The 17,504-nt window shown below is 44.5% G+C and overlaps 1 protein-coding gene and 1 long non-coding RNA gene across 3 annotated transcripts in view; one reads left to right on the top strand and one right to left on the bottom strand.

The window, feature by feature from the left end:
- The window catches only part of LOC144806145 (uncharacterized), a 196,750-nt gene extending 184,343 nt beyond the window's left edge, over positions 1-12,407 (top strand). For both annotated transcript variants that reach the window (XM_078672579.1, XM_078672578.1), the window contains exons 2-3: positions 4,562-4,633; positions 6,721-12,407. In XM_078672579.1, coding sequence (XP_078528705.1) covers positions 7,832-9,229 — 1,398 coding nt within the window. In that variant the 5' untranslated portion in view covers positions 4,562-4,633; positions 6,721-7,831 and the 3' untranslated portion in view covers positions 9,230-12,407. The remainder of the gene's footprint in view (positions 1-4,561; positions 4,634-6,720) is intronic.
- LOC144806148 (uncharacterized) overlaps positions 1-17,504 on the bottom strand; it is a 1,180,470-nt gene that overhangs the window by 646,751 nt on the left and 516,215 nt on the right. The window lies entirely within an intron of this gene.

Below are 17,504 nucleotides of genomic sequence, written 5' to 3'. Positions count from 1 at the left end.
CGCCACCCGTGCCCCCCCCAACCTCGAAGTGAGGTAGTTCATAAGTCCTGCAACTCGGAATTCCAGTGTCTATGTTTGGTTATGATGTCATATGGGCAACTAACCCCCTGGGTCAGAATCTAAGAGTCAAAGGCAACAGATCAATACATTAAAGTGACACTTATCGGCTCTGTGAGTCTCGCGAAGGCCGTCTTCGGGCGTCCCTCTGCTGTGTCGTTCAGGTCGGACTTGCGGAGCGGGATCTCCAGGAGCGTTGACTTTGGCCATCTCGTTTAGATCCCCCGGCCGCTGAGCCCAGAGATGCGGTCTGAGTGTCTCTCCAGTTCTGGGCCTCCGCACCCTCGCCCGTCACGGCCACCTCCTTGTCGATCCATTCCTGCACCTCCGATGGCGACATGAAGAAAAAGGACTTTTCTCCCATGAGAACCTTGAGTTTGGCGGGGAAGAACATCATGTATTTGATACCTTTTTCTCGGAGTGCCCCTTTCACACCCGCAAAAGACCTCCTCTCGCGCTGGACCTGGAGGGTGAAGTCGGGAAAGAATCGAATTACGGCGTTCTCGTAGAGTAGATCCCCAGATTGTCTGGACGCCTGAAGGACAGCGTCTCTGTCTCTGTAGTTGAGGATTTTAGCAATAATTTTCCTCAGTGGCGCTCCCGGTTTAGGTTTGGGGATGGGCGCCCGGTGCGCGCGCTCGACGGTAAAGATTTTAGACAAACGTTTTGGCTTGAGGTGCTTAAGGATTAAATCCTCAACGAACAGCTCCACACTGGGCCCCTCGAGGTCCTCCGGAACTCCAACCAGGCGTACGTTACTTCTTCTGGCCCTCCCTTCCTGGTCGTCCAGTCGTATCGTCATCTGACGGTGTTGATGGACCAAATCATTGACTCTCTTTTCCAGATGCTTCGTAGACGCCCGCAGGTCCGCAATGTCGGTCTCATTAGCCTTTGTCTTTTCCGAGGTTTCATTGAGGTCAGTCCGGAGAAGGTTCACCTCTATGGCCATCTTGTCGATTTTAGTTTCAAGGGTGGTGCCCAGTGCCTGAATAGCCATCATAATACTGGCCAGCGATGGTTCCTTTGGACTCTGCTGGCCGCTCGCCGGTACCTCGGTCCACGGCGTACCCCTCTGTACTGTGTATTTATCGAGATTGTTCGATTGTGCGGGCGGACCCTGCTTAGGCCTCATGTTGAAGCTGGCATCGAGAAGCAGACCCGTGGGCCGGGGCGGTGTTCTGTCGTCACAGTGGGTCGCCGGCACGCAATGCAATAGCTGGTAAAATGGAAGCACTCTGTGCTCGTCCCTCCAGTTTCTAGCCCCCCAACTGGGCCGACGGTCAGGAGAGGATCACCAGGGCGGATAGAATAGGTCAGTGGTATTAGGGAGCGCCTCAAAGTTCAGGCAGTGTGAGGCGATCGGCGTGGACACCAGGGGCCATACTACCCAGCCATATGGCACCTCAGTGGACCACAGGCAGAGGCGGAACCACCACTGCCGCGGCAGAGGCAACACGATCATCGGGCCGGGGCTCCGCAGGGTCCCAGTCACTCCCCCAGGCCAGCTCGCCACTTACACAGTATCTCTGGCGCTGCACCAGGCCTCCGCCACCTCCTCAGGCCCATGCGCCGCAGTCTCAGGTCCGCCGACACTTCACCGGGGGCCCCTCGGCCCAAAATGTCCTGCCCTTACAGGGCGCCACGTGAAGGATGTTGGGCGCGCCCCGGTGGGCGAAGTCGGCCACTGGTAGACTGGCCGCAAGCTGGGGCCGCAGTTCCCTGCACGCCGCCCCCTCACGTGGCAAGAGTGTCCAGCCAGGGGTCTTATCGGCTCCGGGCCGAAGGTCTGCGGCCCATGCGGCCTCCCCCCAGCGCGCTCCGTGAAGCAGAGGCCGGGCGCCCGCCGCAGGGCTAAGTTCGTCCCCACCAAGACTAGGCCTCAAGCCGGGGCCTCTCGTTGCGCGGCACGCCGGCCGCGATGCAGGCACGCCGGCCGCGATGCAGGCACGTTCCGGGGCCTCTCCCGGCCCGCTCTGGCGGGAGCCATATCTCGGTGCCGGCGAGACGTAGAGGAGCCGGAGGCAGACCGCTGTGCGCGGCGGGGTCAGGGGAACTTGTGGACACTGGTCATCCGCGCGAAGCAGCGGATTATGTCCAGCTGGATCGAGGCTGAGGGCTCGGGCCGGCGGAGCTCCGGGATCAGGCGGCCATTACAGCCGCCGCCAAGCCACGCCCAGCATCACTTTTAATCATTAAATGTGCTACCCGTTCCACAGTCAGACTGACAGGAGCTCCCAACCCATCCCTCTTGGGAAAGGAGTCCAAGTTGCATTTCTAATAAACAACTGATGAGCTGTCAGCAAATGTTCCCGTACAAATTGGGTCAATGATGAATGGCCAGAAACTTGTTAGGGAATAACCGTGTAAATTGACTTGAGCAATTTACTGTACACCGGATGGTGTTTGGTATTCAAACACAACGTGAAGGCTCTAAATTACATTCGGCAACTCAAGAGTTAATTTGTTTCCAGGCTTTACATAAGAGTATTTACCTCCAGATTTAGACAGTAAATCAAGAGGCTTGGAATTTTACAGGAAAAAAATGTGAATTGATTGAAAGTGCAGAGCCAGCTTAAATCGCAGTGAAACCGAATGCAGTGTGTCCACACACTCCTCAGTACAACCATACACGTGAAGCAGAGGAGGGCATATACCTGTCATTGATAACATTTTTAAGCAAAGCATTCTAAAAGAAGAGATATGGAGCCCATGTAACTCTACTATCACGGGAATTAAATAAACAGGTAGAAAAAGGAGGATAGTAAAGGACCTGAGAAGAATTAATACTAGTGTTGTCCCATGTTGCTGTATTGGTTGGTAGAACATGCAAGATCCAATGCCAATCTCCTGCTTTAAGGTGAAGAGTCATAATTAATTATTCATTTTGTAGGTGTGTTTTATTAAATTACATTTTGTTGTGCTATGTTTTCATGAACATTCATTAGTTGTTGTCATTTTTACCTCATCATGAACCATGTCAATAATGTGTTCTCTCTGTCTAAAAACTTATAAAATGTACTGTTTTGGGATATTTGTTGCAATTGTTTTATTTTACCCTTTTCCAAAATGCAGACTACATGTCAGTCCTCTTACTGATTTTGTACGTAAGAACTTTTCCTTGATTTTGAACTAAGCAGATTCTATGTCAGTTTGCTATTTGATATTATAGAAAAAGGTTTTCTTATTTCTTAGCACACATTTGTTGTGGTGGTCTGCCTATTGACTTTACATCTTGAGTTATATCAGAGTCTGCAAATATTAAGATGATTATTTCTCTGACTAAGTAACCATTACTCTTTAATATGACCTTACTGCTTGTTGTAACTCCAAAGCTAAATGCAAGTGCCTTTACCAAGGGAACGGTCCTTTAATGAGCAGTTTTGCCTGCTACGGCTGACTATAAGGTCATTACACTGTTTGCCCCATGAGGGCATAATGTGTTAATTAATAAAACAACGGTGTCCCAGAGACCGAGGGGGTCGGAACACCTCCGGTACTCCGAAACCTTTGTTTCACAGTTGTTGCTGTGAATGTGAAACAGTTAACAGCCGCATGCAGGACCACAGGGGTGAAATGTTGAACAGTCACAGCAATAGTTGTGAAAGGAGGCTGAAGTCAGACCCTGGTTCTGCCTGGGCTCGGCTAAACTGTTTTCCTCATTCAGTTGAGCCGGGGAGATGCAGGAGATGAGCAGAACCCCCCCCTCTTCCTTCTTAGATACCAGTGACACTACGAGCTATGAGAGGAGGAAGGGGGGAGGCTCCTGTGTGCCCCGCTGCAGGCTCTATCTTCTGCCTTCTCCTGCCCAAACCATATATTTCAGAGAGGCAGAGGCTGTGTATAAGGACATTGTAATGTTGAGAGCAGCGGGCCTATATCAGGTTGAATAGGCTGCTGCTGCTCCATTGTCTTCAATGGAGGTCTCAACATTTCAATGTTCCAAGTTTTGTCTCGTGAAGGATTTATTTATGCTGACCCCCCGCATCATCCCTTCAGATAAGTTATAGATAAAAAGCACCAACACGTTGATGCTTTGTTGCTTCCATTGCTCAGCATTCAAACTCTGCATCAGCTTGAGCTTGAATTACTGTTGCCCAGAGAGCATGGTTTGTTTAAATCTAAGAGTCTGGTTCACTGATTTATGAATGGTGGGCAGAATTATGTACAAGGACTTTAACATACCTTTGTAAACCAGATTGTTTTGATTTGCAAGTTTCATGGTCTGTAAATGGAAAGATGGGGGTTATGAAGACGTGGACCGGGTTGTGAGGGTTTGTTCTCTGAGACTGTGGGTTCACTCTATATTCACAGAGACCTTTTCCAGCAAAGGATCATGGCTCTTGAACCCAAAAAAAAAATATGTATTCATAACCAGAGTTGCTTGACAATGGCATCCAGAGAACAAGAGATTCTTTTGTTTTGTAAATTCAGGACGGTTATTTGTAAAATGGGATGAAGTGTGATTGTCGTCTGATGCAAAACCATTTTTTTACTTCCTTTCAAGGTATTCTGGGATGAGCAGGCAGTGCAGCGTGGGTGCCACCCTCGGAAGAACAAAATATAATATAACTGTCAGGTAAGGATTCCTATAACTCTACGTTTCCTTTTCCCCTGTTTCTTCTTTCTCTATTCCCTTTCTTGATCTCTGTTTTTTTTGTCTCTTCAGCTTCAACATTTGACTCCCTCTGTGCACTATTCTTGTTGTTATCAAACTTCTGATAATCACCTGATGGATCCACATTCCTCCTGGTACATGCTTGGGTGTAGTGCAGGTCCAGTTCATTTTAGGTCAGTTTTACCCACCAGTTCCTTAACAATTGGCACATCTGTCTCCTCTTCCAGACCACATGATACCATCCTCCCTCTGTCTGTTCTTTCTGCGTATTTTCTCTCTGGATCTAACTTCCATCTCTTGGCGTCCTCCCATCCTTCCCTTTTTTGTCCTGTCTACTACAAGCAAAATGCATAAACAAAAGGAATCCACTAAGATGGGTTTGGTGACCCCTACAGTGGTGGGGAGCAACCAGTGTTGTTTAAATACCCCTCACACACCAAAAGGCCCCTTGGTGTCATGCTTCATCATTGGGGTCTTCGCAAACCTCTACGGAATGCGGCGTGCTGCGACTCACGACTACGTAGGAGCACTTATGAGTGAACTATGTGTTGGTGTGTGTGAGGGTGATATAATGTGAGTGGTGGGGTGAAAAGTGAAATATTAAAAAATACCTGGCTCATGGGTTTCTAAAAAACTTTATTCAGTCCCCGGCTGGTATCGTTAAAAAGTGCAAGGGAGGTTTGTCTTTGTTAATTAGGGTAAGATAACCTCACAAGTGCGTCGTCGACATGTTTCAGAGTAAAAACTCCTTCTTCAGGACAAGGATGTGCACTAGGTATCCTCACCTTACTCACATGGATGTAGATGTAAAAGTGTGCTCTACAAAAATAAACTTAGGTGAAAATTTACCTATCTCTTTTATTAAAGTTCGTTGCTCCCAATTGGCGTGTTTTGAACCTGTAAATGAACAAAAGGTCACAATAAACCAAGATGTAGAATATGTTCAAAAAAAGTGTAATTACACAGCAGGGAAACAAGGAACCAAAATGTGGTCCAGGAACCCTATAAGAGTAAAAATATGAACAAACACATAGACAGGGACACACATTAAACGTTGTCTGAAGATCATCATCTGGTTCCATACTATGGAAAAAGGAATTGAAGGCATTCTGTAAGGAAGTATGTAGCTTACTTATGATAACAGGTCTAGTAGCCTCATGAGCCTGATGCGTGGTATTGGGGGTCTCCTGTCGTGCCCACTGTGGCAACCTATAAGATGTTTAAGCAATCAGGTTTTAGGATCAGAGACAGTAGACCCAGATCTTGGCAGAAAAATACCTCTGACGTACACACACACTCACGGTAACAGCAGTGCCTGTTTGGCTTCCTCCCCTCAACGCGGCTCCGACGAAGTGTCGATCCGCTAAGAGGTTGTCCCGTTTTATAGTATCGCCACAAGTAGTTGATTGACCCTTAATTGAAACCAGAAAATGCCCAAAGATGGATGTGGCCCTTTTTCTGTTAGGTGACAGTTATTGCAGTTACGGCATGGGTGGTGCCCATGTAGACCTTGCAGTCTCGTTTGTTGGGTCACCTGGGTACAGGGTCTGGTATGTACCAAGATATCCTTTAGGTTTCTACCTCTCCTATGGGCAAACAGGGGTTTTTCCAATTTTAGATTGCCGCTTGTCAGAATACTGAAAAGTCTCACTCTCGAGTTCCAAAATGGCACAAAATGGGACCAACGGGCTTTTACAAACTGTAACAGCAGGAATGTCGTGTATCTGATCACATGTCCTTGTTGGAAGGAGTATGTGGAGATGACTACACGTGCTGTCAAAACCAGGATTAACGAACATAAAAGCAATGTAAGGTGCAAAAAACAGACCACAAAAATGGCGTCACATTTCCTTGAGGCACAACACTGTGTGAACGAGATACATTGGACAGTGATTGAACACTGTTTCACCACTGTTTCACCACTATCAGAAATGCAACTCAAACTGATTTCCTATCTTGTTTTTGTTAATGCTTTCTTTGTGCACAGTATAAAGTCACAAATATTTTGTCTTTGTGTTCATTTACAATTTTTGACTCCATTTCTACAGGTGACAGAAACATGAACAGAAAAAAGGTTTAAATTTAGTGAAACACAACGAAAAGGATTATTTCAAGGAAAGTTAAAACATTCTCGAGCTCTAGAGAAGAAGCACATTGTATGTGCCAGGAATGGTGAGGATGTTGGAGCGGAAGAAACTGGTGAATGTGAAAGTTGTCAAATCCCTAAAGGAAAATGATCATAAATGTTTACCAAATGTCAGTAACTGAGAGTAAGGAGAACATTGGCCACAACTGATACCCACACAGAGCACTTGAGAAAACTCAGTGTTGTAAATTCTGTTTGATGGTTTATGAGAAATGCATTGGAGACTTAAACCCTCCCCAACAGATTAGCATCCGTAGACGTGTTGTGATGTGACAGAACTGTCAAAAAGACTAATATCCCCGATTTACAAGTGCAAGGTTTTGACTCCGTCTCCTGTGATTCAGAGGAGATTAAAGATTGTTTAAAAGAAACAAATTGTAAATGCTCTTTCTTAGATATTGTTTCTGCAAAGATGCCGGATTATCATTTCCAATATAGGAAGATTTTCCCCCACCAACTCTGTCTCTTGGGTTGATCCGAGTAGTTTCAAATTGTCCTGTAACTTCCAAAGTGGATAATGTACCTGTCTTAACCACTGAACAAAAAAAGCATATACTGGCACAGAAAGTATAAAAGAGGCCAGTGTTACACTATTGATAATTCATAAACCACCCTGGCATGCCCTAATTACCTGCCATTACTTGTATGAACAAACATACTTAACAGGCAAACACTAAAGCCCAAAGACCTTATCAGTGCCTTTAAAACTCCTAAATCAAATGTGATAAACTAGAATAACTAAATGAGACTAATTAAACTAGATAGAATTCACCCGGGCATAACTTGGAGAAAATGAATCCATGAGGGGCCTCTTAATTATTACAAGGGGCTCCTCAGTGAAAGTTTATAAGACAAGTTAGATCGGTGCCTTTAAAGGTAGGAAAATGATCTCCAGGAAAAAACTATAATTAGTTAAATACATATGTTAAGAAGAGCATCTGAAATGTATTTTAGAAGTTAATGCTGAGTTGTAACAAACAAGTACATGATCAGAAATCAGAGTCAGTCTTAAGATGGCATGTATCCAGGAACAAACCCAACTTGGAGAAACAAACTACTCGAATAAGAGCAATGACTGTGAGAACAGCTTTAGTCATCAATCCCACCTCACTAAACATGAGAAAACTAGCTCTGGACGAAAACCCTATCAGTGTGCAGAATGCCAGGATGGCTTCACTCGCAAATACAACCTTACTGTACATGAAAGAACCCACACTGGGCATAAACCGTATCAGTGCTCTGAATGCTGTAAAAGCTTCAGTACCAAATCCAATCTCACTTTACATGAAAGAACTCACACTGGACAAAAACCGTATCAGTGCTCTGAATGCTGTAAAAGCTTCAGTACCAAATCCAATCTCACTTTACATGAAAGAACTCACACTGGACAAAAACCGTATCAGTGCTCTGAATGCTATAAAAGCTTCAGTACCAAATCCAATCTCACTTTACATGAAAGAACTCACACTGGACAAAAACCTTATCAGTGCTCTGAATGCTGCAAAAGTTTCACTCGCAAATCCAGTCTCACTTTACATGAAGGAACCCACACTGGACAAAATCAGTATCAGTGCTCTGAATGCTGTAAAAGCTTCAGTACCAACTCCAATCTCACTTTACATGAAAAAACTCACACTGGACAAAAACCATATCAGTGCTCGACGTGCCAAAAAAGCTTCAGTTTTCGTGGCAGTCTGATTCGACATCAGCGAACTCACACTGAACAAAAACCTTATCAGTGCTCTGAATGCTGTAAAAGCTTCAGTACCAAATCCAATCTCACTTTGCATGAAAGAACTCACACAGGACAAAAACCATATCAGTGCTCTGAATGCTGTAAAAGCTTCAGTACCAAATCCAATCTCACTTTACATGAAAGAACTCACACTGGACAAAAACCATATCAGTGCTCCACGTGCCAAAAAAGCTTCAGTTTTCGTGGCGGTCTGATTCAACATCAGCAAACTCACACTGAACAAAAACCTTATCAGTGCTCTGAATGCTGGAAAAGCTTCAGTCATAAATCCAGCCTTACTGTACATGAAAGAGCCCACACTGGGTATAAACCGTATCAGTGCTCTGAATGCCAAGACAGTTTCTATTACAAATCCAGTTTAACTCAACATCAGAGAATCCATACTGGGCTCAAACCGTATCAGTGCTCTGAATGCTGTAAAAGCTTCAGAACCAAATCCAATCTCACTTCACATGGAAGAACCCACACTCGGTATAAACTGTATCAGTGCTCGGAATGCTGTAAAAGCTTCAGGCAAAAATCCAACCTTACTGTACATGAGAGAACCCACACTGGGCTCAAACCGTATCAGTGTTCTGAATCCTGGAAAAGCTTCAGTCATAAAATAACTTTCACTCACCACGAGGGAACTCACACTGGGAAAAAACCTGATTAGCTCTCTGAATGCTGAAAAAGTCGGAAATCTTGTCTCACTCAACCTGCGAGAACTTACCTGGAAAAAACCTTGTCATTGTTCTGAATGCCTGGGAAGCGTCAGCTGGAGATTCAATTTCATTGAACAAGAGAGAACACACAATGAGAAAAGAAATGACCCGTGCTCTCAATGTGACAAAAACTTCAGTTGTAACTGTAATCTTTCTACATAAGAGAGACAATGTGGGAGAATAAAAGGTGCTCACTGTGAACCCTGAGGAGGAGCTTTCAGCATCACAAAACATTTACATGAAGCAGCCACAAAGACACCGCTCCATTGATTGTCCAACAAACCGTCTACTGGGAAAAACACACAGCGAGGGATGGAAATGCTTGAATTAAACTCATTCCTTTGTAAACATTCAGTGTGTTTTGGTCCCTGAGTGTTTATAAGCAGAGCTCTGACCCACAAAGGCCATTTGATCCTGAACTTTGAGGCCACGCTGCTAGATTCAGGAATGAATGTAACCTCAAACTGTTTCCAGCATTAATGAGCCTCACCAGGGGGCTGCAGCAGGAGTCCCTGTGTCATAGGTCTCTATGGGACCAACATCTGTTCTGTGCCACATAGGGCTGATCATTGAGAAAAGCTAAAGGTGATGGATGGACTGGTAGTTAATCTCTGCAACATCCCGCCACATCATTCTCCAGTCTCTGTGCCACTAAAGACAAGGCCAACCATATGCAAACCATTCTTGGCACCACCCTAAATAGTTCTAATGACTTCTGTTCCAATGGGACACAGCCTCATATTACAAAGATCCACTTTGGCTGCCTCTTTCCATGTTCTTTTTGCTACTAATGGAACCTGCTTCCCATCTGCTGAGGACAGTTTCACAAGCTTTACAATCACATCAGATACACCCAAGAGAGTCTCACAGATAATCAGGCCTATTCAGAAACTACTATAGGACGACTACAATACAAGAAAATGCGATTCACAAACTACGTGCAGTCGTTCTGCCTCTCCTATCTTTTTCTTTGTGGAGTTATCTGCCTTGACTGCAGAGTTTCCGCACAAGTTACTATAGTTTTAGTAGTAAATGTGGGAGTGACAGAGGGAAGTGGCTTTGAAATGTGAAATAATTATGAATAAAGGGGAGGGGTAAGGCAGGAGTAAAGAGGAGTATAGGGAGGGGTTTAGGGAAGGACAGTCACTCACTAGGGAGTAATGTACCTAAAGAGTCATAAATGTACTCCTGCTCAGAGCCGGAGTAAGTCCAATGTCACACATGGCCATCCACTGGAACTGCAACTAGTTAAAAATAAAAAATAAAAAATTCAATGGCAAAAAATATCTCAGATATAACATTCATTTTTAGTAAGGTTTAATTACACTTGTTACAATTAATTCTCTACCTCACAATGAATAATTATAAATACATAATAAAAATGTTGCTTACTTTTAATTTAGGCTTTAGAAAAAATATAACTTTATATATATTCAACTTGGGTGAAGCGCTCCCTGTGTAAAAAATGTAGGGAACATTATACAAGTTTATCAAACTTGAAAAAAATAAAATATTTGTATGTTAAATATGAATGTAAATTTACTTTATAACAAATACAAATGATGCAACACTATTAACTTGAAAGTTAATTCATTTTAAACATCTTTTTTCAAAGGTTTGTATGAAAAATCCCCCCTAAAGTAAAATCATTCTTTTTTTATGTACTCATAGTTACTAAATTTCCTTTTGCAACTCTGTTCAGAGGTGGAACTGCCTTACAAAAAGTTATGTATAGAATTAATTGAAATTATTTATATTAATAGTTTAAAATAACTATTAATTAAAAGGTCAACATATTTTTTCATGCAATAATTATTTTTAAAATATAGGTCATTTTGTAACATTCTTTTGAATGTATACGCAGTTTTTGAAGGCATTACCAGTGGTTGGTTATGCTGCACTTTCTAATGCTCTATTTATGCTTCAGTAAGTTACATTTGTACATTTTGCTCCACATCTATTTAAGGGTGTGCAGATGTGCAAGTCCACACTTTTGAGTAACGTTATCGTAATAGTGAATAGATACAAGTAGCAAAGTTACTCTACGAGCATCCTTGCACGTACAGATTACTCACAGGTGTAAGGTACCTTTGTGAATAGCCTTCGAGGTGTCCAACTCGGCCTGGGTGTGTCATTTTGTGGTAACTCTAAAGTGGACACGGGCACTTGGTCTGTTATTAGAGTGAATTGGATGATCTTGCGCGAACACCAGAGCACTCGTCCGATGTGTCTGTTTAGCTGGGGAGCGGCAACAAATATCTTGAAGTAATTTTCCTGGATTTGATACATCATTGGGCCTCCTGAGGGCCTCGTGTAGCAGTGATGTAACTTTACTGTTGTAGGATCAGGTAATTTCTCTGTGTTGTTAGCCATCTTATCATGATTTGCTTTTGTTTTTCCCTTCTCCTCTTCCTTTTACCTGATTTTGTTGGTTTTACCACAACATTAGCACAGAAATGTACTTTGCTGTTAATTGGTTCTGAGGTCTTATCCTTTGTGTACATTTTTATACGATGAATAGTTTTTACCCTCGCTGTACGGCTACAATGTAAGCACCGAGAGCCCAAACCCTGAGATTCCTGCACCTCGATCTGCCTTTATTGGTATTCTACCTTTCCACTTGGATAAGTGAGCTATGGGTTTGAATCGCTGAACAACCTTTGAACCTGCTGTGATACACCTTGCGGTTACAAGTTTCATGTTTGAACCACCAGCGTGAACTTCAGTACGCTGCTTGTCTCACACGACGCTCCAAGCTTTGTATCATCAACCTTGAACCATCTCCATAACTTGGAAGCTCCAAATACTTCACAGCTGTTGTAACTGCCTGAAGTTTTCATAGTTTTTGATTGCTGTGAATTCAGGTTCAACAGGGAATGTTGCCCTTAAAGCCACTTCTGTGCAGCTCATCACCTTCTGAGACTGATTCAGCCAAAAACTTTGCATCAAATTCAAGTGTTGATCATCACCAGGCACTAAACTTACCTTTGACCCCTCAAGCATAGCTAGTGAAGTCAGCTACAATTTTGTATGTGACTTCCTGATTGACTCAGTGGATCAGCTTTTTTTTTAAATTCATTTACTTTTTTGTTTGGTTTTGACAGTTGCTAATTAATAATCCTTAAATCACAGCCCTCCTTTAGATTTTGCTTCTGATTATTATTATTAAATATTGTTTTTTATCTAAAGTTGGTTTGAATCTTAAAGTTCCTTGTCTATTTTTTTTTATAAACTGTATTGAAATTTGTGACTTTCAATGTTTTGCTTTACCTTTGAGCGTACCTTAGGCCATACTGCTCAGGTCACGTTACCAAAAGCGAGCTAAGAACACTTTAGTAGAAGACACATTTACCTTTGCTGACCAAAGTTTGGAAAAAGCAAAGCAGGCTGACTCCAGGAAACACACTACCTAGCTGGAAAGGTTACTCTCTTAGGTGGCATCTGCACCAACTGTAGAAGCAAAAAGCAAAGATTATGAGGGAAGCTGTTGGTATCTATGCCCCCAGAATTTGAGACTGACACCCTCTCTCAAACAGTTGAAAGAGCTAAAGATGCACCCGTCAGACATTCATGTCTCAGCAACTAAGACTGCTCGTTCGTGTCACACCCACACTGTTACCTGAATCACACTCCCTGTGCAATGTACAAACCTTTACATAAACAAGTTGTGTTGTGCTTTGTGAACAGGCTTTCACCCCCCTTTGTATGTAAATGAGTTTCTGTGATCAGACACCCCAGGCTCCCATCTCTTCTAGTGTGGATGATAATGTGAGAACTGTAACGAGATCACAAAAAGGGCTGTATTGAGAAATAATAGGCTTCCAAGTCACACAGAAGTTTGTAGTTCTTTATTAGTCTTTTAAATGTACATCCCATCCCGTTCCAAGGTAGAGTATAGTTAGCGAAGCGCGACTCTCTTGTGGCCCGCTCCCCAGATTAAGTCCATAAGAACAGAAACAGAGTCCAATTTCCTGAAGAAGCTCAGGGGCGGGTAAACTAGAGGGGTCAAGAAGCAGTATAAGTGTATTAACAGCATTTTTGCAACTGCCACTATACCCATGGGTCGGTAGTGGCAGCGAGCCCCAAAACGACAGGGAGCTGCAAACATTGGACATCACCTAAGTTGCCCTGTATAAGTTATTCGTCTGTGTGGTAAGTTCACCGCTTAATACCTGAAGAGGTCAGGGCCCAACCCTAGTGCTAATTGGGGCAGCACTTCCTGTTTTAAGTTATGAGTTATGAGTTTACGCATGGAATATTCATGAATATTCTCTTCCATCAGCCGCAAGAGGCGTCATAGGTTTAGACACATTTTCCTCCCAGGTACAAAATTATTCTGGTCTTGGTGCCAATGTAGAGAGGCAGGGTAGCAACCTGAAAGGACCTTCCTGCAAATCTTGAGGTTGGTGTACCGTGTCCAGTAGGACCGCAGCTCCAGGGGTCCCTGTTGGGCCTAGGCAGGACCAATATCATAGCCTCCCTTAGGGATCCAGGCAATGTGCCCTCCTGCCGGGCCTGTTGGCACATTTGGAGTAGCTTAGGAGAGAGGGTTGCTCTATAGATGAAGTAAAAGTCTACCGGGAACCCGTCTATCCCAGGAGTTTTGTTGCACGTGATTTTGTCAATCATGAAACCAATTTCCTCAGTGGTCAGGGTTTCATCTGGTGTATGTCCCTGAAGGCGGTTAAGTCTAGGAATCGACAGTCTATTCTAATACTCATCTAATTGGGGAGCTTGCACTCCCTCCTCGGCCTGGTAGACGGATGTGTGGTACTACAGGAAAGCCTGGTTTATATCTGCTTGTACATTCAATATCTCTCCCACCTGGGATCCACTGGCGTTTCTTGGGGTCTTTGGGGTCAACGACCATTGGAGCCATGCTAGTGTTTGATAGTGTAGTGTTCCTAGTCTGACCATCGCCTCTCTTTACTCCTTTCAGAGAGGGGTGATTGTGTTCTAGTTTCATGCAGCTACCCCATATATATTTCTGCTGTTCATATCGTTTGCTCACGGGAGAGGTTCTGGGCTCGCAAGGCATGTTTTACACCGTGCTACATCTTGATGCACAGGCCTTATGTGATACCCGTAATGCTATCCCACTCTATCACTGTCATAGAAGCAGTCCCTTTGTTCTCCTCAAAGATGGCGATATGTGTACTTACAGTATCACTGAAGACTCTGTCCTGTAGGGCCGGGGCATACAGCCTCCTAGTAGGTGCTGGTGCATGTCTTCTGCTCCACTGAATCATCGTTTTGAGGTGGCTGTGGTCCAAAAGTGTGCGGCCTAGATATTTAGGTCATAAGACCAGGGATGCCACAGAGGGATTGCATAGGAGCAAGTCGATTCTGATGTGCAGCTAGTGTACTGTGAGAACTACAAGTACTCTTGTGTATGAGGATGTGTTAGATCTGGGGGTCTCTGGTTGGCAATGGTATTCACCTTTGTCCAAATAGGGACCCTTACTTCTAAGTCAGGATAAGGGGATTACACTCCTTAATAACCCCTGCTCATCCCCTTGATAGCTTGGCACGAGCAGACAGGCTTATCTCAGAGGCAGTGTGTTAAGCATTTGTGAATATACACAGTAATACAGTGAAAACACTACAGATGGACACAACACAGGTTTTAAACACAAGACCACAAACGACAAAAACCCACAATACTACAATTAAGTTTACTTAAAAGATGATGCAAGTTGCTTAGTTCAAGTTGTTGGTAAATGTGACAAAGTTCTCAACAATGTACCTGGATGCGATACTCAAAGTAAACAAAAGGCTTGCAAAAGGGGAGTTGCATTGGTTCCGTGATCCGGGGGAATGGTTGCGTCCTGCCTCAATGCTTGCGCAGAGTAGGGGACTCATCGTGAGCCTTACCGGAACGAAGGTGATGCGTAGATTCTCGGCTTGTGGGCCCGTTGCGGTGCGCAAGATTGCCCCTTGATGCGATGCGATGATCCGGTTTCGATGCGAGAAGATGGCGCCCTTGATGCGGCGATGGGATGACGATGTGATGACGCCCTGGCAGCCTTGCGACGACTCTGTACTTTCGAGCTGCGACACTCTTCTCCGGTGATGCGATGGCGACTCTCTCGATGGCGTCACGCTTCGCTGGTGATGCGACAGCAGGCAGCTTCGATGAGCACACGCTTCCAGGGAGATGCGACAAAGTATCGCTTTTCCGGCGTAGCGATTATTTCAGCTGCGGCGGCGACACGATTCTTCTCGATGCATCGCGCTGCCAGCTCCCAGCGGCACGTGACTGGAGTCTGAATTCCCAGCAAGGAAATTCAGGAGGGAGCTGGAAGTGAAGTCTTTTGTCACTGAGACTTCAGCAGGAGGCAAGCACAGTTCAAGACCTTGGAGAATATTCTGTAGATGAAAGTTCTTACAAAGTTCCTTCTCCTTTCCCTCGGCAATGAAGCAACCACTGCAGGCCAACCCAGCAAACAGCACACTGGCAGAGGGGCAGTCCAACTCCTGCAGCTTCCTTGGTTCTTCTCCTAGGCAGAAAGATTTCTTGTTCCAGAAGTGATCTAATTTCTTGGGATCAGGGTCCCAATAGTTATACCCCAAAATCCTTTGTTATCTGAAGGCAGAGAGGCCTCTGCCTAGTCCAAACTAGTTCCTGAGCACTTTGTTTACATGACTCTCTTCTTCCTTTCACTGTGCAGGGCAGAGACATCAGCTGCCCCACAGGAGGTGGAGCCAGCACAGGGGAGGGACGATACAGCTCTGGAGCACTCTGTTGACGTGATTCCCCCTCTCCTTTCACAGTGCAGGACAGAGATATCAGACAAGCCACAGGAGGTCGAGCGAGCATTGTAGAGGGAAGGCCCAGCCCTATTCAGGTCCCAGGTGCAACTCCTCCCACCCATCTAGATGCACATCTCTCTATTCTCCAGCCTGTCTCCTGGAATTCCCCAGCCCTGTCACCTTCCAGACAAGGAATACACAACCCAGCAGAGTCATGCTCAAATGGTTAGGCAAGCAAATACCTACTTTCTAAAAGTGGCATTTGCAAACACAGAATATTAAAATAAACTTTACTAAAATATGTATTTTGTTATTCTGAGTTCAGGCATACTAAATTCGAATTTCTACCGTGTTCCCTGAGTCAGTTAGCATTATAAGAGTGTAATAATCTAGCTGCTCATTATGGCCTATGAGGACAAGAAGCCTTCAATAGTGAAAAACGAAAATGGCTGTAATTCACTATTAGAACATGCTACACCCATCAGAGCATTCCTACCTTATACTTACAATGCACCCTGCCCTTGGGCCTACCATAGGGGTGTCTAATATGAAGCAAAGGGAAGGTTTAGAGACTGGCAAGTGGGTGCACTTGGCCAAGTCGACATGGCAGTGCTAGACTGCACACAGGCCTTGCTATGGCAGGCCTGAGACACACTTTACAAGCTGCTTGTGTGGGTGACACAACCAGTGCTGCAAGCCCACCAGCAGCATGTGATTTACAAACCCTGGGCACACATGGTGCACTGTACTAGGGGCTGACAGATAAATCAAATAACCCAATCATGTAATAACCAATTAGTACATCAATTTAACATAGGGAGCACTTGCACTGTGGCACTGATTAGCATTGGCACAGTGCCCAAAGCATATATCCAGCGAAAACAGAGGAGGCAATCCGTCAAAAATGGAAGGGAGACTCACGCCAATGATGCCAGGTCTAACAATTTACCTCTGAAGCCCTGATGTGGAATAAATGATGCTCATTTCCATCATCATTCAATCAAATCGGAGGAGACAAAGAAGTTTAAACATTTTAGTTATTAACAGGTTTCTGAAAGCTTGACGGCTAGGTACAAATTGAATCTTGAACAGTAAAGAATTCCAGTGCTTAGAAGCTAGAATGCAGAACTACTGGCACTCTGCTTTACAGTTCTGGTCCCTTGGCCTAGAACAGAAATCTGGATTCAGAAGAGAAGGAGCATGAATGATATTTATTCCTGACACAAATATTATTCTGGGTTAGTGTTTATGAGCAAAACGGAACCCTCATTTTACATAAACCCTGCGGGTGTACGCTGCCCTTGCACTGTGGCACTGATTAGCAGTGGCACAGTGCCCAAAGCCTATAACCAGCAAAAACATATCAAAAAGGCAATCAGAAAATATGGAAGGGAGACTCACGCCAATGATGCCAGGTCTAACACGTGTCCCCTCCAGCTGAAATGTGGAGAAAACTACCCTTCCCCTTGGGAG

The sequence above is a fragment of the Lissotriton helveticus genome (genome assembly GCF_964261635.1).
Source record: "Lissotriton helveticus chromosome 1_1 unlocalized genomic scaffold, aLisHel1.1 SUPER_1_unloc_5, whole genome shotgun sequence".
NCBI lineage: Eukaryota > Metazoa > Chordata > Amphibia > Caudata > Salamandridae > Lissotriton > Lissotriton helveticus.
The sequence above is the reverse complement of the archived record's forward strand: the minus strand, read 5'-3'. Positions and strand labels throughout refer to the sequence as shown.